This window comes from Phasianus colchicus, chromosome 5 (genome assembly GCF_987193195.1).
Source record: "Phasianus colchicus chromosome 5, bPhaCol1.hap1.1, whole genome shotgun sequence".
NCBI classification, from domain to species: domain Eukaryota; kingdom Metazoa; phylum Chordata; class Aves; order Galliformes; family Phasianidae; genus Phasianus; species Phasianus colchicus.
The window spans coordinates 7,319,793-7,344,476 of record NC_143440.1 but is presented as its reverse complement, the minus strand read 5'-3'; the positions used below and the strand labels follow the sequence as shown (position 1 = coordinate 7,344,476).

Below are 24,684 nucleotides of genomic sequence, written 5' to 3'. Positions count from 1 at the left end.
ACAGAAGCCAAAGCACAAAGGCTGCAACTTGAGTTGACACACGTGACTCCACCACCTCCATTCAGGTAAAAACAATATTCCATTTAGCACTTGCCTTTAAAACCTGTCAGTCTTTCTGTGTCCAGCTTTCTGCACAGGGCAGGTGTAAACAGATACCAGGAAAAATTTGTCCTCTTATTTGTATGCATCCAGAAAGAGCTTCTGCTTGGAATGCATTCATCATTAGTAGGGTAGATCCAGGTAGGTATGTTTGTCAGTCTTTGTCACAAAGATGTGATGAGTGCATTCCATTATGCCAAGCAAATTCAGAGGAATGAACGGGTGGGTATTTGATTTGTGCACAAGCCCAGAAACATTTGGCCATTCAATTTCCTGGCTGCTTAGCACCCAGCTCTGCTGCTTTGCTGCTTTCCTGGGTGCAACCTTGCTCCTGCTGATCAGCCGAGGATTGTTTGTGCCAGTAGCTTGAATATGATAAGGATCTGGCCCGAGGAGATCTGTGACACTGTGTGTGTTTTGGTTTTGACTGCTGGACAGCATGACGAGGCCAGAAGCTGGCAGTACCTGGCTTGCAAGGCTCTCCCCCAGCTACGTTGAAGGATGAAACTGGGTGCTTCTACGGGAACTCTGGCATCTTTTGTTCCCTTCTTCCATCACTGCAAAGGAAAAACCAATGTAGCTAAGGTGGTACTGGGTCTATACCACCATCTTTTCCTGCTCCTGGCTAGTGTCAATTAGCACAAACCTCAAACACTCTTCCCCAGTTCAGAAAGAGCTACAAAGAGCAGCAGGAACAGAAGGTTTTTGCACACATCCAGTCTCGCCCAAGTCTCTTTTGTGTAGGTAGCTGTGCCCTAGGATTTGAACAAAACACTGTACTTCAAACACTTCTTAGATCTAATACATTCTTTATTTGAATAAATAAATATAAGAAATTCTGAATATAAAACCTGCCTGTACAAAAAAAAAAAACCAAAAAACAAAAAACCAAAAAACCCCAAACCCACAAGCTCCCATGCTTTACATTATGATATATTTTTGATAGAGAAAAAAAAAAAAACCAGGAAATTACACAGTTGATTTAATAAAAGAGGTTGGAATGTAGTCACTTTGGCAGAATTGTGGCACTTAAGACATTAAAGACTAAATATAAATATGTCTGACAGCTTCTTTTGGACTTTATAACAGGACAGAAGGGTGAATGGTGAATGTTCATGCTGATCTTTGGGTTGCTGTGTTTAAACAACCAGACCCTCGCACCACTGTCTTTGGTCTCCATGTCAGTAAGAGGCAGCTGCCCAAACCTTGTGGCTCAGCTCTTCGAGGCGCAAAACTCAATTCAACCCAATCCCACTGGGAGCAATCAGGTACTGCCCTACTAAATGCAGGGAAATTACCACTGGAGTCTGAAAACAAATGAGAGCAGATGTGTGATAAAGCAAAACTGTGCCTTGAAACACGTAAGTGTGTGCAGGAAACGAGTCCATACGATGCTGGCCTCATTCAGTTCCTTGTCACTTTGCTTGTGTGGTGTTGCTCTATGCCATGAAAACTCATGCAATCTCAATGGCATGCAGCATTGGCTGCTATTCTGTGTTGGGAATTAATATTTAATATTGATCCCTGATGAACACTAACTGATGAGCTGTGTAACACAGCTGGTAGAAAGGCTATCTTACCTCCCGCCCAGGGAGATCTCTGCCAGAATAGGTCATTTAACAGGAGAAAGCATTACAAAATTTTGATATGCAGAATAATTAGATCTTTGAAATATAAAAACTCTCTTTAAAAGCAGAAATGTGTTGAAAACATGCTGTGTCAGTTAGGACTTAGCCAACAAAAGCAGCAATGGCCAAGACCTGGAGTACTGACTCGAGCCCATATGTAAAGAGAAGAACAGCATTTATAATGACATCTGCTTTGAGCACATAAGTTTGCCATATCAGGAAATACACAGATAGAATCATGCTTCCGACCGTTATCATAAGGCTGAGTCCCAATGGAGCCTCTTCTTCTGTCAGGTTACCCTTTGAACCTTGGAGGAAAACAAAAAGCTGATATGAATCTTTGATTTATTGAGACAACACTCAAAAGAGGCTCTATTTGTAATAGTTCAGGGTATGTAGAAATACTGTTCTGAATCAAGGCACAGTCAAATAAATTTAAGAATAAACCCAAAGATTAATGAACAACCCATTTCTTGCTGACTGAGGTTAATTTGAATGCAGAGAAACCAGCTGACATTCCAAGTCAAAAAACCTACCTTTTCTTACTACAGACAACCAGTCCTGAAGCTGCAACCATTCTGATCGCTCAGTCTGACCCTCTCCTTGGCTAAGCATCAGACTTCCCCCCAGCCCCTCTCAGCCCCACGTCCAGTGTGGCAATGTGGCAGCATTTAAGGACATCCAATGCTGATTTTAAAATCTTATACAATTGAGAGTCTTCCTTATACCCTAATAATCTATTCCTACTTCAAGTTCCTACGCTGTGAAGAAGCTGCACTTATTCCTTCCTTACATCTTATTTCTGAGCTTGCCTCGGTAGATTTTGCTGTTTAATTACATGAGACTTCAAACTTGCTTTTTACTCATCCATCAGGCTCCAAGCAAATAAATGCAGAAAGCTTTAAAGGAGCAGGCTATGCATTCAGCCCTACAGCAACGCAGCTGTGTTCAGCAGACCCACCTTGTGTAAATATCTTAGGAATATTTAGCACAAATTTTAATAGTAATTTTAAACCTTGCTTAAAAGAAAGAACTTTATGAAATTTCAGCTAGTTCTAGATAGGGATTAGTAGGATTCCAAGCAGACCCTCTCCATTGTTCTGGCATACTGAAATGAAGACGATAGAAGTGACGTGTCTTTAGAAGAAGTGAAGGGCAAAGCTGTAGTCACAGTAGCAGCCATGGGCTTCTTAAGGCCATCCTTAGTACTACCTGTTCCACAAAGCTCCAGCCACCTGGTTACCACTGTACGTTTCTGGAGCAGCTGAATGGAGCTGTATCGCCTCACTGTATGGAAATCTCTGTTTCAACATGTTCATTCTCATGAGCCACACTGATGGTAAACAGCGTAGCAGCATTCCAGCTGTCCCAGTTACACTGCTGCCTGACAGCCCAGCTATTGTCTTCTTATGGCATTACAGATCATACATCATATTTCAGCAAATTCTATATGACCCTCTAGCCGAATATGTCAACCAGATAAAGTTTAATAACATAAATGAATGAGCCTCCAAAAATCTGCTTGTCTGCTAAACTGACACGTTCTGATACCCAACTCTATTTCAGAATGATGAATGCTTAAAGATTCTATTCCCCCTGAAAAGGCACAGTGATAACATGACATACCCAAGTACAGCCGCAGCGCTTCAAGAACAGCCATGATGCAAAGCAATGCAAGATCAGGAGCCAAAAAACCATCTGGATAACTGAAAACTTGACCTGTAGAATAGCACAGCATAAATACACCAGAAGAACACAGTAGGGATACCAGCAAGACACAGATGCCTCATAATCAAGCAGCTTACTTCTGGTTGCAACTTACTTTTATAAATTATCATCGCAAGTGTCACCACGAAGTAAAAGATGTAATAAAACCCATTTATATAAAATAAAATCTGTAAAGGAACAGACGAGAGCTGATAACTGTTGTTAAGGAGTTAGGTAGGATCCATCTCATACAATAACCAGTTTCTAGTAACCTCAGAATATTCTCTGTGCCTCCTTATGCTAAATGATTCAACCATGGGGTAGGTTTCAAAAAGTAACTCGAGACTGCAAACACCAGGAGCGAGGACAACTTGCTGTTTCACATTTGGTTTTTGTTCCTTTTCAGTTTTATTTTAATTTTGGTTGTAGTGGGATATTTATTAGCCTAAGGAAACTAGGGGAGAGTGTGCATGTGTGCATTTCCTCTGACAACTTCTGTATCTGTTGGCTGGCAGAGGGCTGGCATGCTCCGATATATCTAATTCCTCCATGTTTTTGAAAATATGTGGCTCTGTGAAGCAGACAAGCCCTATTATTGCCTGCATGATGGAAAGTCTGAGAGCTGAGCTCAGCCTTTGTTGTGCATCTGAGAAAGGCCACAAGCTCAACTTTGAGGTGTAAATTTGTAAGATAGATTTCCTTAATTCACTGCTCACAAAACAAAGCGTTGTATGAGGTGATATTTAGCTCCAGTTATTTCTGTCAACCTGGCTCTGCTGACAAAGTATTTGAAATCTCCACAATCCTTAACACACCCTCAAAACACCTCTGAAGGGCAGGGAACACGACAAACACCCATGTACAAATATGGAGAACTTAAAGGCTCAGAATATTCTCACCTGCAGCCATCCTAAGATAAAAAACATGGTAAAGTTATGCCTCTGCTCTGAATTCATCACTTGGGCTCCCCCTGGAGTCAGCCCAGAAGAATACCTACATAACCAAGCAGTTAAATTACCAGCCCATCTCTCTCTTTGGCCACGAAAGCCATTTAAATGCTTAAGTTTATATGAGATACCCAACAGACACCTTCAGGAGGCCATCCTCCCCAACAGGCAAGTACAACTCCTACATAGCAGGTACATGCACACTGAAGGCATCACTCCTGAGGCACAGCAGCATGTTATGAATGTAATACAGAAAGCACGAAGGGCATCCTGGGGTTCACTGCTATATGGGAAAGCTGCAGCGTGGCTCAAAGAATCCAGAAAGTTTTGGCCATTCCTATGTGTTTTTTAAAACAAAATTATACCAGTTGTTTTCCTTAGTCTTCAACAAGACAAGGCAATTTATACAAGGAACTTATCAGTACAGAGTTCATTACTTCGAGCTGCCTCCAGGCATTCTTTATCCTCTCCTCTCTCCTTCTCAGATACTGTCTCGCTAAGCAGGGACTTCATCCCAGGCATCTTTTACAGGAACAACCCATCCGGTTTTTGAAGGGAGCACCCACCCACACAAAGTGAACGCCTTCCAGTTCCCAGACAACCTCACTGTATTCAAACAGAACCAGGTTTTTGTGTTTTTCCAGTTGAAGGGAGGCGGAACAAAAAATTACTAAATGGGTTCTAAGCATGGAAATCTCTGAAGACAAGGGTGTCTCCTTTAGGAGGCTATTCAGACCATGGGAAAAGATAGGGTGAGAAGAGGAAGCTGCTATTACTGCCTCTTGTTGGCCGTGCAGCATCATCTGCCTGCAGTGTGCTGTGTGAACCTTGTGTCTGCACGTTCATAAAGCCACTCTGTAGCCTGGCTTCCTAAAGAAATGAGTTAGATGACCAGAAGGTGCCAGCCAGCCCTCTGTCAGGCCTGCAGGCTGGGTAAGAGCTTGTGCTTCATGTGGGTGGCAGTGATGGGAGCCTCACAGGGTAACAAACACTCCAGCAGCACCGTGCAGATTCCAAGAGAAGAGGTGAATCTCTTGCAGCTGGTCTGCCTGAAGATTCCTGCACACGAAGAGTGGAAGGCACAAAAAGGATACAACTGATGAAGTTCTTCCTTTCCATTGAAAAGAGAAAAGAGAGCATAAGATGAGCCTCAATATTTACCAGAAGTGCTGCAGCAACATTGTGCCCAGAATTTCCTTACCAACAGCCCACGAAAACGCCCGCTAAGCAGCCCTCAATAGCCGCAGCCCCTTCCAGAAGCACGGGAAGCCGTAGGCCCTACATGGCTGAACCACCGCACTGCCACCAGCGTCCCAAGGCCCATTTCCCCTCACAGCCGGGCCCGGTGAATCCCCCGCTAGCCCTAGTTAAGGTATTTAGGCACGCAGCGCAAACAGGCACGCCGTGTTACGCTGTGAAATGCCGCTGGTTCCGCGTAGGCGCAACGCTCGCACGGCGCTCACCTCTCCGCACGGCCGCCATGCCGGCCCCCTCCCCCGCCACCCGCCAGTCCTCCAGCATCCCGGCAGCCCCCGCGCCGCGGCCGTTCGTGCCGCCCCGCCCCTCTCCCTTCGGCTGCGATCGGAGCGCTCGGCCCGGTTCGGTCGCTTTCGGGCGGCTTCGGGCAGTGCCCGTTCGGGAGCCGCCGTTCGGGACGGCGAAAGGGAATTCGGGCGCGCTCGGAAAAGGTTCGGCACATCTCGGCTTTCCTCGCGACCGCCTCACCCGCCTTCGGGCGGGATCGGAAAAGACTCGAGCGGACTCGGGATTCTTCGACCCCGCGGGCCGGACCGCTCGGGGACTCGGCCCTGTTCGGGCGGGCTCGGGAGCTGTCAGGTATCGCTTCGGGCCGCGCCGCCGCGGCCTCGGCCGCGTCCTGCGCTGCGATTGGCCGCCGGCAGGAAGCGCGGGCCCGGCGCCTCGGGACCCGCCGAGCCCCTTCGGACGAGGCCTGAAAGGACTCGGGACACTTCGGGCCGCATCGGAAACGCTCGGTTCGACCCGGGGAGCGCACTCGGAAACGCTCGGCACCGCTCGGCGGGAGCGCCCGAGCGACCTCGGAGCATCGCCCCCCCCACCCCGGCGGCGCTCGGGGGGGAGCGGCAGGGCTCGGGGCTGCTCGGGCCGGCTGGGCCCCGCTCCCCCCCCATCGCGTCCTCGCATGGAGGACGCCGACTCGGCGGCCAAGCGGCTGGGCTTAGCGGAGGCGGTGGCGGCCGCGGTGGCGGCGGCGGCGGCAGAACCCGAGCGGCAGCAACCGCAAGGCTCGGAGGGGAAGGCGGAACGGCGGGAGGAGGTGACGGCCGTGACCGTGATGGCGGCGGACGCCGAACACATCGAGATGGGCGCCGAGCCGCTGCCCAGCGCCGACGAGGCCGCCGCGTTCGCAGGTCAGCGCGGGCCTAACTGCGCATGCGCCGCTCTCCTCAGCGCAGCCCGCGCTCCGCGCTGCGCGGGGCCGCCTCCGTGCGCGCGGCGCTGCCTCGCATCCTTCGCCGCGCTGTGAGACCGGCAGCGGCCCGCCCGAAGTCGCTGCGGCCCCGTGTGCAAAATTCCCGTTCACAAGTCGTAGCAAAACGCAGCCACGCGTTGGTCGCTGGGTCAGGTGTGAGGCGGAGCCTAAAAATGCTCGGAGTTCGTTCTGCTCTTCAGCCCGTTCCCCGCTTTAATAAAAAGAGAATGGTTCTAGAACAAATAAACATTTTCCCCCTTAGTTCATCGCAGGTTAAGCCGGGCTCAACCCAAAGCCTGGCAGAGAACAGTAATATTTACGCTGAGTGACACTCCATGGAAAAAAGAGGGGATGTGCTTCTTTGGGGTTCACATACTGAGCTCTGCTTTGCTTCATTTCTGTTTTGCATTCCAGAAGTCACCACAGTGACAGTGGCCAACGTTGGTGCCTCTGCAGACAACGTGTTCACCACATCCGTGGCAAACGCAGCATCCATTTCGGGACACGTGCTGGTAAGTCGGCCCTTCGTCCAGGAGCCTTGGAGCACCACGACTTCATTGGCGTGCACACGGGGTCAGGACGTGCGTGTGCTGCAAGGCTTTGAGCCACAGTCATCACATCATCACATGAGGCACCTGCAGTGCTTTCCCTTTGTCTTTTCCCTGCCGTTCCACCCACGTACGTGCACTCCGTCATGGAGCTGATGACCTGGGTCATGTAACCTTTCAATGTGGTTGGCTGAAAGCTCGAAAACGTACCTGCTAACTAATGGTGGTTTAGGGTGCCTTTGAGAGATCTGCAGGAATACTCATTTATTTATTTTTTTCCTTTATTTCTTCTGTAGTCTGGGAGAACAGCCCTCCAAATTGGGGACAGCTTGAATACTGAGAAAGCCACTCTCATAGTTGTTCACACAGACGGCAGCATTGTGGAAACCACGGGGCTGAAGGGGCCATCAGCACCCCTCACACCAGGTATAAGGCAATCTGAGCGTCCTTCTCCAGTGGAGTTGCTTCTTCCCTTTTTTGTGTGACTGAAAAACAAGAGAAACATCACACACATGACATGAAGTTGCATTGTACAGTCTGTCCCCTCTTAATATACTGCTTTTTGTATTTGTTAGGTGCCTTTTAACCCACCCCAAAAGCAGATCGATTCTAATATTGATAATAAAAGCCCGGAACTAGGAGATTAATACCCGGGTTCTTTATAAAGAGCCCTTTGGTTGAGACGGTTTTGTCTCCATTCAGACCTTTTGCTGGTATTTAGTTGTGGCTGTAGTTGGTGAACATCACCAAGGTTGTTCCCAGCTGCCTGGCAGTCCCCGTTTTGCCCACGAGATGGCATCACAAGCCTTTTGCAGGCAATTACACATTGGACGTTGTCCGCTAGGAAGTCATCCAGCCGGCTGCAAGTTAAAGCCTGGGCGTTTAATGTGCTGTTAAAAGCGTGTTTTCTAACATGCCGATTGCTCTATTTCCAGCCATTTTCAGAATGTTAGCTTATGTTATACTTCTTGAGGCTGGCAGGGCAGACCCATGGCTCTAGCTTACATCAAGCATCTGTTCCAAACAACTTTTTTGTGGCATGCTGACCACAGGATACATTTGTCCCAGCCAAACTACATGTGAAGATGTTGTCACTGTGCCTTTTGGTTGCTGTCACCTTCTTCCTTTTTTTTTTTCTTCCCCCAAAGGACCGCAATCTCCTCCTACCCCTTTAGCAACTGTCCAAGAAAAAACTGGAACCAAGTATAACTGGGACCCATCTGTGTATGACAACGAGCTCCCAGTGAGGTGCCGAAACATCAGTGGGATTCTGTACAAAAACAGACTTGGCTCAGGTAAAAACAGCCTTCTTGTGTGAGAAAGATGGCTCCTTCTTCACTTATTGCACTTTCTTTTTAATCAGATTGCCTTAAAGGGCCAATCATGAAGAAAATAAGTACGTTTTCCTAGTCAGCATAGTCCCATGGATATTATCGTTCTCTTCTGTTTTGCCATTTTGCTTCCTTGTTCTTTATTCAGAGGCTTTTTATCTGTGAAGATACAGCCTGCTGTGCAGTGAGTCTTCCCAATAGCAGGCTGACTCTTCCAATGTTCTTTTTGTGGACCTCTGAGAAGTACACCCTTGTCTCTACAAAGCTCTGCAGAATCCCTGCTGGATTGGAAAGTAGAGAGCTTGTCTTTTAATGAGCCTCCTTAGCTGTCTTAGCTCCTCTCTTCACTTTTATCTCTGTGGGAAAGCTGAAGAAGCAGTTGGAGAAACTGTCAGCAAGCCTGACTGCATAGCACAGCGTTTGCTTTGTGGAAAGAGAGTTTTCTTCATGACCTGATGGATTAGAAATTTAAGCAAAAATTATGGAAAGGTTTAAATTTGTGGTAGTTATCCAAGAAAGACTTATCCTACATGTGAATGAATAATATTTTCTAGCCTATTGACACTGGTGATGCACAGAATTGGAATTCACTGCATGCTCAGTCATTGTCACAGCCAGGCTAAGAAACAGGCATGCTTATCCTTCAGTGATGGGAAGCAGCACATGAGCAGGTTTGGTAGTTGCTACAGATTACTTGCTGTTTTGCCCAGTAATTTCATAGGGTCACAAAATACTTCGAGTTAGAAGGGACCCGCAAGGATCATTGAGTCCAACTTGCCATTCACCAGAGCCTGCAGGGACCCTTCTTGGGGCTGCTCTCCAGAATTTGCTCCCCACTCCATACACAGAGCCCGGGGCTGCCTTGTTCTAGGAGCAGAATCTGGCACATACACGTGTGAAACTTCATGCAGCTCGTCATTGCCCAGCCACTGTCAGTATTTTTTAGAAAAATGGAAAAGTAATCCTTAGCCTTTACTAATGCTTTTATTTTTTTCTTCTAATCTTAATACAGGAGGCCGTGGTAGGTGCATTAAGCAAGGGGACAACTGGTACAGCCCCACTGAATTTGAAGCTATGGCAGGACGAGCCAGCAGCAAAGACTGGAAGAGGAGCATTCGCTATGCTGGGAGGCCCTTGCAGTGCCTTATTCACGTAAGGTTATGCTTATTTTCTTCTGTCTGCCTGCTGGAAGGGGCAGTTTAATTCTGGGCAGAGTCTGCCCTGCAGTCTGAGCTGTATGCAGAGTTGTGTGTAGGCTGAAGGAGAAGCAACTCATTGATTTGGTTGAGGGGATCTGGCCTTTCTTTTATTGTGTAGGGCCCCCCCAGAAGGGAATTAGTGTTTATTTCTCCCTGGGAGCTGCCAGGATCTTTGAGCAGAGCACAGTCCTGCTCTCGCTGCTTTTGGCGCCTGATGTTGAACTTGTAATCTTCCAATTTCAGGATGGGATTTTAAATCCTCACGCTGCCTCTTGTACTTGTGCTGCCTGCTGTGATGACATGACTCTGGTGAGTTGTAGGTTTTATGTCCATTAGTTTAAAAACAATTCATCAATCAAGCTGCCACGGCCATCTGTGAGCAGGTCAGGGGTGTCCTAGAAACACTGACAAGTACTGAGTGTTTCCATGTTAGAATGCTTGCTTTTTTCTAAAACGATGCTAGAATTGTTAAGCAGCAGTGTTTAGCTTCACCTCAAGCACTGTTCTGTACTCTTCTGCTGTGAACTGGGTGGTTTCCTTGTTGTCTAGACCTGAATCTGCATGCTTCCCATTTTCTTTCACTCTTATTTCTTTTCTTCAACCCCTTGGATTGGTAGTGAAGGATTTGCCCTGTTCTTGTCCTTTCATAACAGTGGGAAAAGACTGAATCTGAGTGTGTCTTTTTTAGTCACAGAGGCTTTTTGGTTTGCAGATCCAATAGAAACTTTTTGGTCTATTGCTACAAATCTACCATGGGAATACTTACTGCTTAATTGTAGCTGCGTCTGGAGAGGTTGGAATGAACTGATATTCCCCTAAGAGGTGCCTCAGCTAATGTCTTTTTCTCTTTTTTTTTTCTCCTAGAGTGGACCTATTCGCCTCTTTGTACCATATAAACGACGAAAAAAAGAAAATGAAATGTCTGCAAATCCAGTCAAGAAGGAATCCTCCAAAAATATCACTCTGCTTCCTGCCACAGCTGCTACTACATGTAGGTTCTTTGCTCTGGTAAAAATGGCCGAGCTAGATATCTTTTTGTCTTATCAGTGGTCAACTGAGAAAAATGTAATATCTCCTGGCACTTTCTTTTATATGTCCTTTAATATCTGGTGGGGCTCTGTGGTAAGATTTGTGCTATTTCTTGAAATACATGGAAAAGTAGACGCTAAGCAACTGTAAAGAAATCCACAGTCTGAAAGCTGTTAGCGAAAGAGGCAGAAGGTGATGCTTTCATCTGTAAGCTCCTCTCTGGCGTTCAGGACTTGCTTTGTCACTTCATGTTTTTGAAGTCAAACCATCTGTGTGAGAACAGAAATTAATTTGCAGACTGGTCCAGCTCACAGGTTCCCTGTCACATTCTTGTTCTCCTGTTCTCATCATCTGGACAGTAACATTACAAAGTGAGTTGAGGAGGAAGCAACAGGAATACAAAAAAGAACTGAGCAAGCCAAATGTAAGATTAGATTACTAGCAACAGTGGGAAGAGAAATGCATAAAGATTCTGCAGAGATTTTGTTGCTTCCATCCCCCAACACAGCTTTAATCTGTACTGATTTGTTAACATGTGCTGCTGGGGACTGCATGCTTGCTTGTGCTAACACTGGGAGAGAGCGGCACTGCTTGTCTTGTTGGCAGCCACAGCTTTCCTCAGAAACAAATCAGTAGCCTCAGTGTCTTAGAACTGGACTGTTTGCAAAAAGGTTTTTCAGGCTGAGCAGTGCTCCACAGCATCAGCCCATTAGTGGTGCTGGACTAATCCAGCTTAAAAAGGGTTTTAAACACGTTGGAGCTGCACTGGTACTTTCATCCAGATGAACTTTGTGACTTGTTCCCTGCATTGGCCAAGCAGGGTTATATCATTCCGTGAAGATGGACAGTTAAACTTGTCCAGTAAACCAAACTGTCATAGAATTAGCTGTAATCCAGGTTCTTCAATCAATTTTCAAGCAGTAAGAACCATTCTTCTTGAAGTTATGTAGTATATTAGGGCCAGCGATACCTTTAGAAGCCGTGCAGGGCTTTTATTCCCATTTTTGATGTTAATGGCCTTAGGGGGGGGATCCAAACTTGGCTATCACAGCCTGTTGACTGATCTGTGAGTTCTGTGACTTTGGGAACAGGGATCTCAGCAGCTAGACAGCCGAGGCCTGAGCAGTGAGTGCTGATTATGAAAGTGCTTCTGCTATTTCCAGTCACCGTGACTCCTTCTGGACAGATCACTACCTCTGGTGCTCTCACCTTTGACCGCACGTCGACGGTGGAAGCCACAGCAATTATCTCAGAAAGTCCAGCCCAGGGGGATGTTTTCACAGGAGCCACTGGTAAGGATTGAGCTGCATGCCTGCTTGACATCCATGAGAAGGTAGGAAAAAAAGAAGCCTCTTGTATGCTGCATGAAGGATTTTAATTTTTAAGAACTTACACAGATGCTGTACGTAACATGCTGTCACAAAAGAAGTTTGAATGTCTCATCCAGATGCTGCAGCTGCTTATGTACACCTCTGCTGATTTCTTTGGTTTTATGGTTATCTTTTTGTTTTTTGTTTTTTTTTTTGCTACTTGTTCATCCTAAAATACTGCCTGAAAGAGTGTTTAAACCGAGTGGAAAATGCTAAATAAATGCTAGAAAATAGCAGAATAAATCAAAGAAAACAGAAATGCTTACCATAAATTTCAGCTCTTTCAGTCTAATTCCTGTATGTGGCTGTGGGTTCTGCAGGAGCAGCTGAGAGAGCTTGGAGTCCTTCTATCAGTGTAAAATAAAGTGTGTGAGGAGGAGACTGGCAATAATCTTTGCAGAAGCCTTGAGATCTAAAAGCAGAGAGAGCTGAAATCAGTGCACAGTTGCTTTGCTTGGTGTCCACATGACATCCTGCTGCTGTTTCTCATTTGCAACCTCTGGAATTAGCATACAGAATAGGAACCTGAAGAAAATGCGAAAACAAAAATAAACAACCCAAATTTGTGAAAGAAGTTTAAGACATGCCTGAAAGCTGTGCCATGCAGTGATTTGTAACGTTGTTGTTCTCCTGCAGTTCAGGATACCAACGTCCAGCAGCCGTGCCGGGTCACTCACCCGGAGCCTCACTACCCAGCTTACCAGGACAACTGTCAGATTTCACCTTTCCCTGAAGCTGCGCTGCCGACATCTCATCCCAAAATCGGTATGCTTTGTGTCCCTGGTGTTAGTCACATTTAGCAGTGCCTGGATTTAGGTGCTAACCTTCTTTTCCAGCAAGAGGTAGAGATTGAGCCAGGAAAATAAACTTTAATTTTTTCCTTACGAGTTTCGCAATTAAGATTTGGATGAAGAAATTTTTTCCCCCCATGCTTTAGGCACTCTGTTATTGACGACTTTGATTTGTTGGTTCTTAGCAGAAGAAACTCTTGTGATCTTGTTTCCTAAATCTTTGCTGCCTAGAAGCTGCCTTTCAGAAGGCTTTTGCTTCAAAGATTTTGTCACTGCTTGTGTACTGTGGGTGGGTATGTATTTAATCTTCGATCCAAGAAAGCCATCTCCTCGCTTAGATTTAAAGCCAGACTGCAGGAGCCTTTCTGAAAATTTCCACGTCTATTTTTGAATCCACTAGCAGTGGATTCAGGTGGAGGCAGTTTGGAACAGGTTTGCTGTGCTACTCTTGTGTCCCATGTCAGTTTTCCATGTGTTACTGCTGACACCTGTGCTGGAATGATAGAAGCTGGTTAACGAAGGCAATGGGAGTCTGCCCTGCTGCAGGCAGACTGCAGTAAAAAAGAAAAGATGGTACAAGAAACAACGTTCAAATCAGCCTTTCAGTAGGACAGGATGTGTTGATGATCAGGTAGATATCTCTTCAGATGTAATTAAATCATGTGAACTTAATGATCTTTCATTTTCTTACTTATACAGAGCAGCACCATGCATTCCTGCTCTGTCTAGAATGCAATCTTGTTGGCTTTAAACCTCACTCAGCTCTTGATGCTATTAATTATACATTGATTATTTTTCATCCATGAAGCAAAGATCATTACTTTTTCTTGGCTGATACAGCTCTGCTAAAATGAGGAGTCGGAAGTAATTCCTGTTAGATAAGTTATCAAATACTGTGCTGTGATAAATCCTCCTCTGAAAATGCAGCAGAGGAAAACATTCTTCTGCAAACAGTTACTGATAAAAGACTGATTTATCTTGACTCATACAGAAGTGCAAATAGTTCTACGCCAATCATGGGAATGGAGCAAAATTACTGTTTTAATTAAGGGCCGTCGAGTGTAGAATATCAGCTGACCTGTATGATGAAGCTTCAGTGCTGTCTGAAAATTTTGCGCATCCCACACACAGTGACAGAACAGTCTTTTTGGACTTATTCCCTCTCCCCTAATCTCTTGTGGATTCTTTCAATTTGCATGAATATTTATTGCTAAGAGTTTGATTTTGGAAAATCAAAACCAGTAAAGCCAGATGAAATTTGTTCCTGGAATTACTAACTGATGTGAGCTGAAACTGTGTGCTGTTGGAATCCTAGATCCAGGTTTTCTGGTGCAGTCTTTGGAAAATGGAGGTCTGCAGAGCCACTGTAAGAGAGGGGCTCAGGTCTAAGCAAGGAATGTGTGATTAGGTACCAGGAGAGGAGGTCACATTTTTTTCTGGTGGCTTCCTGCTTGGTGTACTCAATCTGTAGCTACTGGCAGGGCCATGGTTGGGGTGTGAAAAAACAAAGGCTGCAACATCTCAGTAGTTGGGGGTCTTTTAATGTGACTTTTTGTATGCTTAGGAGAAGTACTGCTGGGTTTCTTTAACATTCACCTTCGTATCTATGTTATTCTAGATGATACAAGAGAAAACAAGTGAAGGAGTACAAAGAAATTACAGCATTGGAGGTTTTCTTTTTAGGAGCATCCGAACTGGTGGTTTTGGAGGCTGCACGTTCATGTCATACATGTAATCTGGAGTAATGATAACTGTCTTGGTTTTATCCCAGACTTCAGCCAGTCTTCAGGTTATTGTAAGATCAGAGTTCAGGAAGTGTTAGGTGTGAACCTTGCAAGAAAACAAAACAGTGCCCTAATTCTTTGTATTTTACATTCCTTTTTTTGTACTCAGTGTTGACCCCAATCCCTGCCCTGTCGGTGCCCCCCCAGACCCCCACCAAAGCCATATCCCCAGCAGTGGTGAACGGGCTGGAAGTAACAGAACAGCGGAGCTGGCTCTACTTGGAAGAGATGGTCAACTCACTGCTCAACACGGCGCAGCAGCTCAAGTCTCTCATCGAGCAGGCCAAGCAGGCCAGCTCCTCCTTCCGTGAGGCTGCTGTCACACAAGCCAAGATTCAAGCTGATGTGGAGAGAAAAGAGGTAATTATGCTGCAGGAGGTGAGATGGGGCATCTTTTTGGCAGAGCGTTGGAGATCTTTTCCAATTGTAATGATTCTGTGATTTTATGGGTTGTATCTCACTTTTTTCCACTGGGTAACCCTCTGGTAACCCTTATAAATTGTTTCTTAATGTCTTGAGAGCAGAGAAAAAGGTAAGTTATTCCCACAATAGGAAAAGGAGTAGAATACCTGGGATTCCAGCAGCTGTGGGTAGCAGTAATATCAATTGTTCGTTGTTACAAGTCCGGAGCTCTGTTATCAACCATTTAGGAGGCATGGTTTGCCATGTGTCCTGGTATTGGGAAGATCATGAGTGCTCAACCCTGCAGCAGTTGCTTTCATTCTCTCAAGTGAGCAGGGCTATCAAATAGGTAATAAGAACAGCAAGCTTGGAGTTTTTTGGGAAGATTACCAGCAAAATTTAGAGCTGTCCCACTGAGCATTGTGCAAGCGAAGCTGATCTCTCTTGTGTCCTGTGATAAGTAAGACTGCAAGGCCAGCTGGCATGATGAGAGTGTTGGCTTTTATCCAGCAGCCCTTTTCTCCTCTATAGCGAATTATCTGCAAGGTCTGCCCTGTTCTCCCTTCTTCTTTTCTCCTTTTTTAATGCATGGTAGAGACCCTGGGTTCCTCTTAACACCTAACTCCATGCACTGCTGAATGCATTCTCATTCTCCCACAGATCCCCAGCTGCTGCTGTGACTTTGAGAGAGGCTGGAGAGGGGCAGTGTACTGTGAGACTCCTGCCCTTGTGGACAGCTGAGGAACTCCCTTTCTGTTGCTGTTACATTATTGCTAATGTCAGCTTTCCACTGAATTCATGGCAGGAGTGTGCAGCAAGAGGCCTTGAAGAAATGTGTATGGGAAGATTTTGCTGAGAATCCTATGACGTTCCCTGTAGCAGCTTTGCCACGTTGTCACTGCTAAACTCTTCTGTACACTGCATCCCTGATGTGCAGGAGTGTGAGACTCTGGGAGTCTCATTCTCCCTTGCCTTCAGTCTGGATAGAGTGGTAATTCATGCTGCTGTCCAGATTTGGGCTGCTAAAAGCTTTGTAGATTGTGGGACAGCACAAAATTGGAAGCTTTGACATTTTATAGATAGACATCTTACTTTGTTTAACTTTACTCTCTGCTCGTCTTCAGTTTACATGCTGTCATCCCCTCTGTTTATCCTTACAGAGCTTTCTTGAAACAGTGTTTCAGAATCCATTCCTCTCACCCTCTGATCCAAATCCAGCTCACTTCAGTGTGTATTTTCTTGCCTGAGGAACAGGACTTAAAATCACTCTTCAGTATTGATCTTTAAGTGCTGACTTCACAAGGGAAGGATGAGCACATGCTTATTTCTGGAGGAAGTCCTTTTCCCTGTAACTATTGAATTCCTAATTACTCTCTTCATGAGTCTTACCACTCTTATTTTGTAATGGGTTCCCCTTGGTTGCAGTGTTATTTTTTAAAATGTCCAAATAATAGTTTTCAAGCTTGCTGCTGTGTGCCAACAGCTAGGCAATCCTGCAGGTCGCTATTCTAATCCATTCCAGTGAGTTCCATGTTTTTTGAAAAATGAGTTTTCTGGGTACACACCTGACATTGCAAGCAGTTACAGTAAATGCTGAATAATCTCCTGTCTGCTTTTGTGTTGGTCAGAGTTGTTTTTCCAATTTTGTGAATGCTTCCATGGTTTGCAACATCTTTTTTTCCTTTTTGTCTCTGGTCCAGCCACTTCTTTTGTCTTTTAAGTTGTATGAGGGGGGGAAAGAGGTGTCACCCTACTTTGGGACCCATTTAATACACAGTTGTGCCAGTATGTTCCTACAAATTTAGAATTGAAAGGTTGTATGGGTATATCTGAGCTGCAGAGCAAAGGCTTTACAGCAGATTAAATTATAATAGTGCTGTAGACTCAGTTCTTCCTGGAAGAGTGACTGCATACAGAGCAGGATTAATGAAATCTGTTAGTGGGAGCAAGCTTGTTCCCAACTGTATACACAAACTTCAATGCCATCACTGCAAATAATATGTATGTTTGGTTTTCACATCAGTGCAGACGCTCAGCATCCTGTTTCTTGAGGATATTGAGTTAAAGAGCTTTTGATCCTGTAACTGTCTGCATCCCTCCCTGCTAAGGAGTGGTGCCCTCTGGCAGAACAGTGAGGCAGAGGGCTCAGAACAGCACAGCCTTCACCTGCCCTTCGGAGAGAGTGGCCCCAAGTTGTACTCTCTTATGATAGCATTAGGTGCTTGTGGGAGTTACAGAGCTCTGAAAGGTGAGAGGTAGGCTTTTTCCCCAAGCTTTCCTAGAGCAGAAGAGGCGTTCATGCTGCCTGTGGACTTTTGTTGTTACCTGTGAAGTCAAAGAGCAGGCATCACTCTTTCATCCTGCTCCCATTTGAACACTGAAGATTCCCCTTTTCTACAAGATTTTGAAGGTGGAAATGCCAACATCAGAGAGTAGCTGCGACAGGAAGAGGATTTGCTAAAAGTAGCAAATGAGAACCGTAATAAATTGTAAGTGCAGCATAACTTAGAAGCATCGATTACTTTTGCAGATTAATTGCATTTCCAAATGCATGGTCCTACCTAGAGACAGCATCTTCAAAAGCAACAGAGGTGCTGAATTGGGAAGCATTGAGTATTTAGGGTTGAGCTGCAGAGAAGTGGAATATAAAAGCCTGTCTTTGTATAAGATTAGAAAAAATATCCAAAAATACACTTGTCAGATGTAAACGAATGGAAAATATGAGATGTTGTAACTTGGAAGTCCCCATGTGCTCTATTGCTATTTTTTGTCCTTTTTAATTTCTGTACGTAACATAAGAAAGGATTAGGATAGGGTCTCTGAGTAGAAAGGCACCAACCAGTCAAGTCCTTGAAATATGTACAGTTTGTAACCCCAAAATCTACAGTTCCAGTATTTGTGAGAGTATCTCCTTTGCGATCATTTCTTTTAAAATAGAACTGTTCCTGGAGCCTAAGGAAGAGGCTGAAAAAACCTTTCACATTGTATGTGCTGTCTGCAACATCTCATGTGACTCTTGATGATGACAGCTCCTTAATTAACGAGCAGAGCCCTCACAGAATTGGTTCAGACACAAAACGGACTCTGTTTGGGAAATGTGGATGCCATAAACCTTGTGCTTTCAGTGAGTAAACATGCAGCTGGTGCTCAGCCTGTGTGTGGCTTTGTGCTGGCAGGGACACCAAGTGTGTCCATCAATAACATCGATGTTATCTGGAAGTTTTGAGGAGTGATGTCCTAAAAGAAAACCAAGCCATAAGCTCTCCAGCTCAGTTTATCTAAAATGCATCATTACACAAAATTAAAATATCAAAATACTTGTAGGCTTTGTAGAATTGCAGCATTTTGCATGGGATTCACTAAGTACAGCTGCTGTGTCAGAACTCTGCACAGCTGTTCAGAGAGTGCTCTCCTCTGTTGTAATTAAATAGCTTGTAGATCGGGATATTGGATCCTTTGGCTTCTACTGGGATTTTGGTTTTACTGCAGTTCTTAATTAAGGGAGAAAAAAACAATTAGGAAGAGGGTGTATGGGGCAAGAAAGGCTTAGGATTGCTTGGAAAAGATGTTTGCCCACTGTAGGATTGGCCCCAAAGGAGCAGAGTAAAGACTGTACTTTACACAAAGATCTTTGGAAATGTAATTTCTTCTGAGAGTGCATTAAGCTGTTGTTTGTATTAGATAAACTTCAGAAGGGGGAGAACACATGAACCCACCAAGTTCTGTGCTGTAGGGTACAGCTGGAGGATGCAGATCTTCAGTACAAAGATAAAAAAAAATCAGGGTTGAAATCTGACAAGTGTTTTAATTGCAGTTGTCATCTTGTTGTGATGTGGTGATGCCTGCAGAGCCCTGTCCATTTGAAAACAAAGTGGAAGATTAAATCTGTTAACAGCTGGGCCATCTGAATTATTTTTTAGACAGATTAGAACAGTTCAGGGCTGGAGAGTATGAAATTAATCTAAAAAGGATCGGGCACTTAAGAAAAGTAGTTCTGGTAAGCAAGCAATGACATCCTCCAAAGCAGCTATGGAAATGGTTGAGAGCTGGGGCTCATCAGTTTGCTGGAGATGGTTTTGCAAGAAAACCATCTGCGTGTGTTTACTTGACTGTCTTTGTTCCCAATCCTTTCCCTTCTCCACAGTTTCTCAATGAAGTGACTGATTTGCAGTGTGGGCCAGGCAGAACCAGAAGGCTCAGAGATAAAAAGGAGGTAGAAGGGAGTTACGTTTCCATCAGCAGGATTTGGGGACCCAGAGCAGAACTGAAGGGGGTCTGACAAGCACAGGAGGTGGCTGGACTTCTGCTCGGCTTCCTTTCTCTTTGGCAATCCCACTGGAAAACAGGATGAGCCACATTTATGGGAGGATGCAATGGACTCTGGAGCTGTGGCAGCTCTCAGAACTGGAATTCTGCATCTTCCGCCCAATAACTCTCTCTGTGCAGGTGTCACAGAGGGGCTGTATTTGCAGGGTATATTTATGCAGAGATTTTCAAGAAATGCTGTCTCACAGTGCTTTGGCATCTGTGCATGCACTCTCCTCACCAAAAAGAAGTTTAAAAACACTGTACAGTGCATGTGCTGTCTTGCTAATAAGCTTGATCTTGGCTATTTGTCTAATCGTGGTAGAACCAGATCATAGCTCCTGCACCAGACAGCAAGAGGTTTCCCTGCCTCCACCTCCATCTCCCTGAAGAGCATTTTCATCTCAACTTTGTGTCATGGTAACAAAAAGGTTCTCAAGGTTGCAGTTTCACAGGAGAATAAATACTGAGATGTCAGTTCATGGAGGCACTTAAATTAAGCCTTTCATCTCCTTACATGTTGGGTCATATCATTCCTTGATAAACCTGCTTTGCCTGAAAGTGAGGGTTTTTTTCCTTACTTTCTAACCGTTCATCACGGAGTTTAAATCAGGTTTAGCATGTAACCTAAATCAGGGCTAGTTTTGCATCCCTTTGTGTGAGCACTTTGCCTCTCAGCAGCCCTGGCTGTTGAGCATGGCAGGACAAGGTGCAGGAGCACCGAGCTGGACTTGATTTGCAGCACACCCAGAGTAACTTTAAAATTCACCTTCAGAGAGCTGTTTAGTGGATAAGCTATCTGAAAGTCCTATCATCTTTTTTTTAAAAGGAAGAATAGTCATTGTGTTTTATGTTGTTTTTGAAGTCTTGGGTGTGTTAATTTTGTCTTGATTTTTTTCTTCTAACCCAATCTCATACCTTCTGGGCTGTTCCACCTCACAGGATTCTCACATGCCTGTTGGTGGATCAGGATCACAAGGCTCGACTTGTAACTTTGCCCAGGAAGATGGCATGTGGCCCTATTTCCTTGGCATTTTCCTTGGGTTTCCTTTGCTAACTTGTCACTGTCTCTTGTGGGATGCAGTTCCTTGTACACAGTGAAGCCACATGTTTTAAGATTGGATGGAGTAAGGTTTGAATAAATGTACTTAACTGACAGTTTGTCAGCTTGTTACGCCTGGCTTCTTCACCTGAGTCTGCACTGTGACACACAGTCCCTCTCCTGTAAGGGAGGAGTGAGGTTCCCTTTGGTCCTCACAGAACTGCATGAACCCTCCATACAGACCTCACTTTTCAAGCCCTTGTTGCATACTCTGGCTGTGAAATGACACGCTTGCTGTGTTTTTTCCTTGCAGCAATATCAGAACCAGTTATTTCAGCAAACAGAAGATGTGGATGGGAAAACAGAAATCATCATCAAGGTAAGCTCTGGTTGAGTCATGTTTTATGAGGAGTCTTTTGTGTTGTTGCATTTAAAGGTCCAGAAATCATATATTCTGTGGCTGGCATCATCTTTTGAGCCTTCCCTGGCAGGACAGGTGCTCTGTTCTGGCAAAGTGTGTCTTATTTCCACATTTTCACAGCCCCTTATGGCCCTCTGGAAAGGTTAGTCAATCTGAGGCACCTTCAAGTAGTGGCAGTGCAGCACCAACTGGTGGGTATCACTGCAGTGTGATAGGAATCTTTTTTCCTTTTTGCCCTGTAAACTGGATTTCAAGCCCTGTTTTGGTAGCCTCGATTTATGGCTAAACATCAGGAACACAACTGTGGTTCAGTCACGTCACCTGCTAATTGTAGGTACCCTGATGTGCTGTGAGCCAGTGGTGTGATGAGCTCCGTGCTGACTGGGGCGCTGGTGGCTGGATTGGTAGGGCTCAGGAGAAAAACGAGTCTGCAGCACTGAGTTGTGCTTGTGTTGGGCACTACACTGATGGTGCTTCTCAAGCTGAGAAAAGTTTCCTGTGCCAGACTAGCTCTGATGTGCTAATAATGTGTCAGTAACTTAATGAGCTGGGAACGGAATGTTCTGCAGCATACTTATTTTTGTGATAACTCAGCAAGATCTCCACCTAGCGATACAGGCTATGTTAATTGATGTCACCAGCATAAGATTAAATTGCTAGACACAGAAGCATCCTTTAAAAACCAAGTGTGATTTTCAGTCTCCGTATGCTACCTCATCCTCTGGGCTTAAGTCTCGTGCTCCTGTTACAGTCTTCTTACTTTTACTCCTCTGCCTTCTGCTTCACTGCAGTCACCCCTCCATTGTTGTTCTTTCTGATGTGGTCCCTTTGCTTCTTGTTTTCACAGCAGTCGTGTGTCAACTGTGGCCGCGAAGCAATGAATGAGTGCACCGGATGCCATAAAGTCAACTACTGCTCCACTTTCTGTCAGCGGAAGGTATAAGAGTGTCTTTGAGCTGGAGGTGGAGCCGTGCAGAGGGAACACGTGGCACTGGGGTCAGCCTGCGTGCGGGCTGAGGGCACAGCGCAGACAGGAACGTGCTGTGGAGTAGGGGATCACTGTCTGTGAGCCAGGGTACAGTGGTGGGATAGGTCAAACAGGGAAGGGATGGCCCCAAGATCTGCACACACCTTCTAAAAGAGGATGTCAAAGTGTGAGTACAACCAGCAGTGAGGCGTGGACACTTCACTGTGGAAACTGTGGGGTGAGCTTGGTGGGAGTGTTGTACAAGGCTTCCCAGCTGCTCCCTGGAAGCTGCATGCTCCTCAGTACCTCTGATCCTGTGCCACTGAAGCTGTAGTTCTCTTATTCCTCAACTTATTATTCGTACTGGTATGGATGATAGGATGAATTGAGCACACTGAGACAAACTGTATAGCTTTAAAATGGGAGGTGGAAACAGGTATGAAGAGGAAGCTGCAGGGCTTTGTGTTTCTCATAGGTTCCTTACAAAGATCCTTGGCACCTCTTGCTTTAGAAGAGAGGATAATCTTGTTTAGCTACAGCCTCTGCGACCTGTCCAGGTTCATTCCTTGTCAACTGAATGGAGCACCTGAAGAATTTTGACTATTTCTTTGGCCTATACCAAAGCGTAATGGTGGCCGTCCCTGCACAGCAGGAAGGCTAAAATTTCAGAAGAATGAATGGTTGCTTCTTGTAGATAAATGATAAAATCTGCCTGCTGTCCCCAAGCATCTCAAAGACAGTAATTTCACCCCATTGTTCTGTCAGTATGAAATGTGCTGGGAAATGTCACCAAGTGGTCATGTGCTGGTCTCCCTCTGAGGCAGCTTATAACTGCTCCATGAAGACTCAGCCTTTAAAGGGAGCTTACAGACGAGGGGGAGAGGAACTTCTTACACAGGCACATAGTGATAAGAAAGGGGGGTTGGTTTTAAACTAAAAGAGGGGAGATAAAGATGTGAGGAGGAAATTTTTTACTCATTGGGCAATGAGGCCCTGGCATTAGCTACCCAGAGAAGCTGCGGGTGCCCCATTTCTGGGCTATTTCTTCATGGCCTCTCCATCTGCTCTTCCCTGCAGGACTGGAAGGAGCACCAGCACATCTGTGGTGAAGCCAATGCAGTGACAGTACAGGCTGATGATGTGCATGTCGCGGACAATGTGATGGAGAAAGTCTCTGTCTGAACACACCTACCTCTGACCCCATGGCAGTGTGGTGCAGCCGGCTGGATCGGCGGCCTGATGCAAACGGTCTGTCCTTTCCAAACAAACTCATTTCTGAAAGACTTTTTCATACTGTGACAGTGTTTGCCTACTTCCAGTCCTACTGCAAACCTCTGGATAACGCAGAGACTGAGAAATCCGGCTGGAGGAGGCAAACTGCAGTCTCCCATCCGGGACCCTCCTCCAGCTTGAGGAAGCTTAGATTTTGCCAGACTGAAATCTCCACTGTGTGGATAACAACAACCTCATCGTCTCTCTTGAGATGGATTAAGAATAGTTGCTGCAATTAGATTTGCTGTTGTTCTGTTTTCCCCATGCCTCCCTACCTCTTATTTGGAAAAAGGAATGATCCCTCATTTGGTTTATTTAATTGCCTTGAAAAAGTACAAATTCTTAATTTGCCTTTGGAAGGACTTTGTTTTCTTTTGTTTATCTGTGTTCCCTCTATGCTGGAGAAATTTGGAACACATTGAAACTTCTGCACTTGAATACGACTGAAAAATCACATCTTGTTCAATAAAATGTGATGAAGGCACGTGGACAAATGCAGCATGCGAGGGGTGCTTCTGCAGGGAGTTTTGCACAGAGAGGTGTTGGCTCTTAGTCTTTGCAGGACATCAGTGTGAATGTGATGTGACAGTGGGGAGGAGCAGCTCTCAGCACAGCAGCATGCCCTGACTGCAGTGCCAAAATTTGAGCAACCTCCAAGTAAGAGTGCACAGAGAGTTCTGGCCTCTCACTGCTGCTTAGTAGCTCCTAATTAAAGCAGTGGTGAGCATTAAGAGGTTATTGGCTTTATTCACTACTCCAAAATGCTTTAATTAATAACATGCTGCTTTGATAATTTAGGCTGTGGTTGCTGTTACTAACTTTCTAGTTGCTCACTTGAATGAGTTTTCATCTTGGTGCTGAGAGTGAGGACCAGTACTGATGGAAGGAAGGTAGCAGTGTGCCCCCCTCCTTTCAAGGAAACTATTCCTTAGTGGGAAGCCAAGCATGAGCTTTGCAGGCTGAGAACAGAAATTACACATGGAGCACTCTGGGGAGGGAAACAGGCAATTCCGTAGAAACCCATCACAAGCAACGTACCCACTCTTCAAGCTTCCCCAAAGTCATCCTTCAGTATTTGCAGTTGTTTCTTCTTACATGATGAGTGCCAGTTTTCTAACTCTTTAAGATAATTACTTAATGGAAAAGATGCTCTTAATTGAACCCACAACAATACAACTAATTTACAAGGTTTGTTGCCTCCATCTATTGCTCATTAAGGTTCTGACTAAAGGAAGCAGTGCGTCGTGCTGAACACCCTGCGTGTTTTGGTTTAAGCACCCACTTGTTCTCAGCTGCATCTTGCATTCCCCCCAGAGGAACATCCTTGCAGAGCACTGCTGGACTGGGAGCGGAGCTCTGTGTTGGTTCAGGGACAACTGCAGCTACACAA

The 24,684-nt window shown here is 45.4% G+C and overlaps 2 protein-coding genes across 5 annotated transcripts; one reads left to right on the top strand and one right to left on the bottom strand.

Moving 5' to 3' along the window:
• Nucleotides 1-901: 901 nt before the first annotated feature.
• Nucleotides 902-5,992, bottom strand: TMEM80 (transmembrane protein 80). Of its 2 annotated transcripts, XM_090140303.1 has the most exons (5): nucleotides 5,845-5,992; nucleotides 5,476-5,492; nucleotides 3,550-3,643; nucleotides 3,354-3,446; nucleotides 904-2,035 (listed from the first exon to the last, which is right to left on the bottom strand). In XM_090140303.1, the coding sequence occupies exons 1-5, from the start codon at nucleotides 5,900-5,902 to the stop codon at nucleotides 1,830-1,832; spliced, it is 468 nt and encodes a 155-aa protein (XP_089996429.1). In that variant the 5' UTR covers nucleotides 5,903-5,992; the 3' UTR covers nucleotides 904-1,829. The 2 variants fall into 2 exon arrangements, with proteins under 2 accessions (XP_031463037.2, XP_089996429.1); XM_031607177.2 differs by having other exon boundaries at nucleotides 902-2,035; nucleotides 3,550-3,622; nucleotides 5,360-5,912.
• On the top strand, nucleotides 5,932-23,778 carry DEAF1 (DEAF1 transcription factor). Of its 3 annotated transcripts, none has more exons than XM_031607174.2 (13): nucleotides 5,932-6,771; nucleotides 7,248-7,345; nucleotides 7,678-7,807; nucleotides 8,530-8,676; nucleotides 9,725-9,864; nucleotides 10,155-10,220; nucleotides 10,776-10,902; nucleotides 12,104-12,232; nucleotides 12,947-13,075; nucleotides 14,995-15,245; nucleotides 20,948-21,013; nucleotides 21,906-21,992; nucleotides 23,100-23,778. In XM_031607174.2, exons 1-13 carry the CDS (start codon nucleotides 6,543-6,545, stop codon nucleotides 23,202-23,204), a joined length of 1,704 nt encoding a protein of 567 aa, XP_031463034.2. In that variant the 5' UTR covers nucleotides 5,932-6,542; the 3' UTR covers nucleotides 23,205-23,778. The 3 variants fall into 3 exon arrangements, with proteins under 3 accessions (XP_031463034.2, XP_031463032.2, XP_031463035.2); XM_031607172.2 differs by having other exon boundaries at nucleotides 21,903-21,992; XM_031607175.2 differs by lacking the exons at nucleotides 20,948-21,013; nucleotides 21,906-21,992; nucleotides 23,100-23,778 and adding an exon at nucleotides 15,948-20,941.
• Nucleotides 23,779-24,684: the final 906 nt, after the last annotated feature.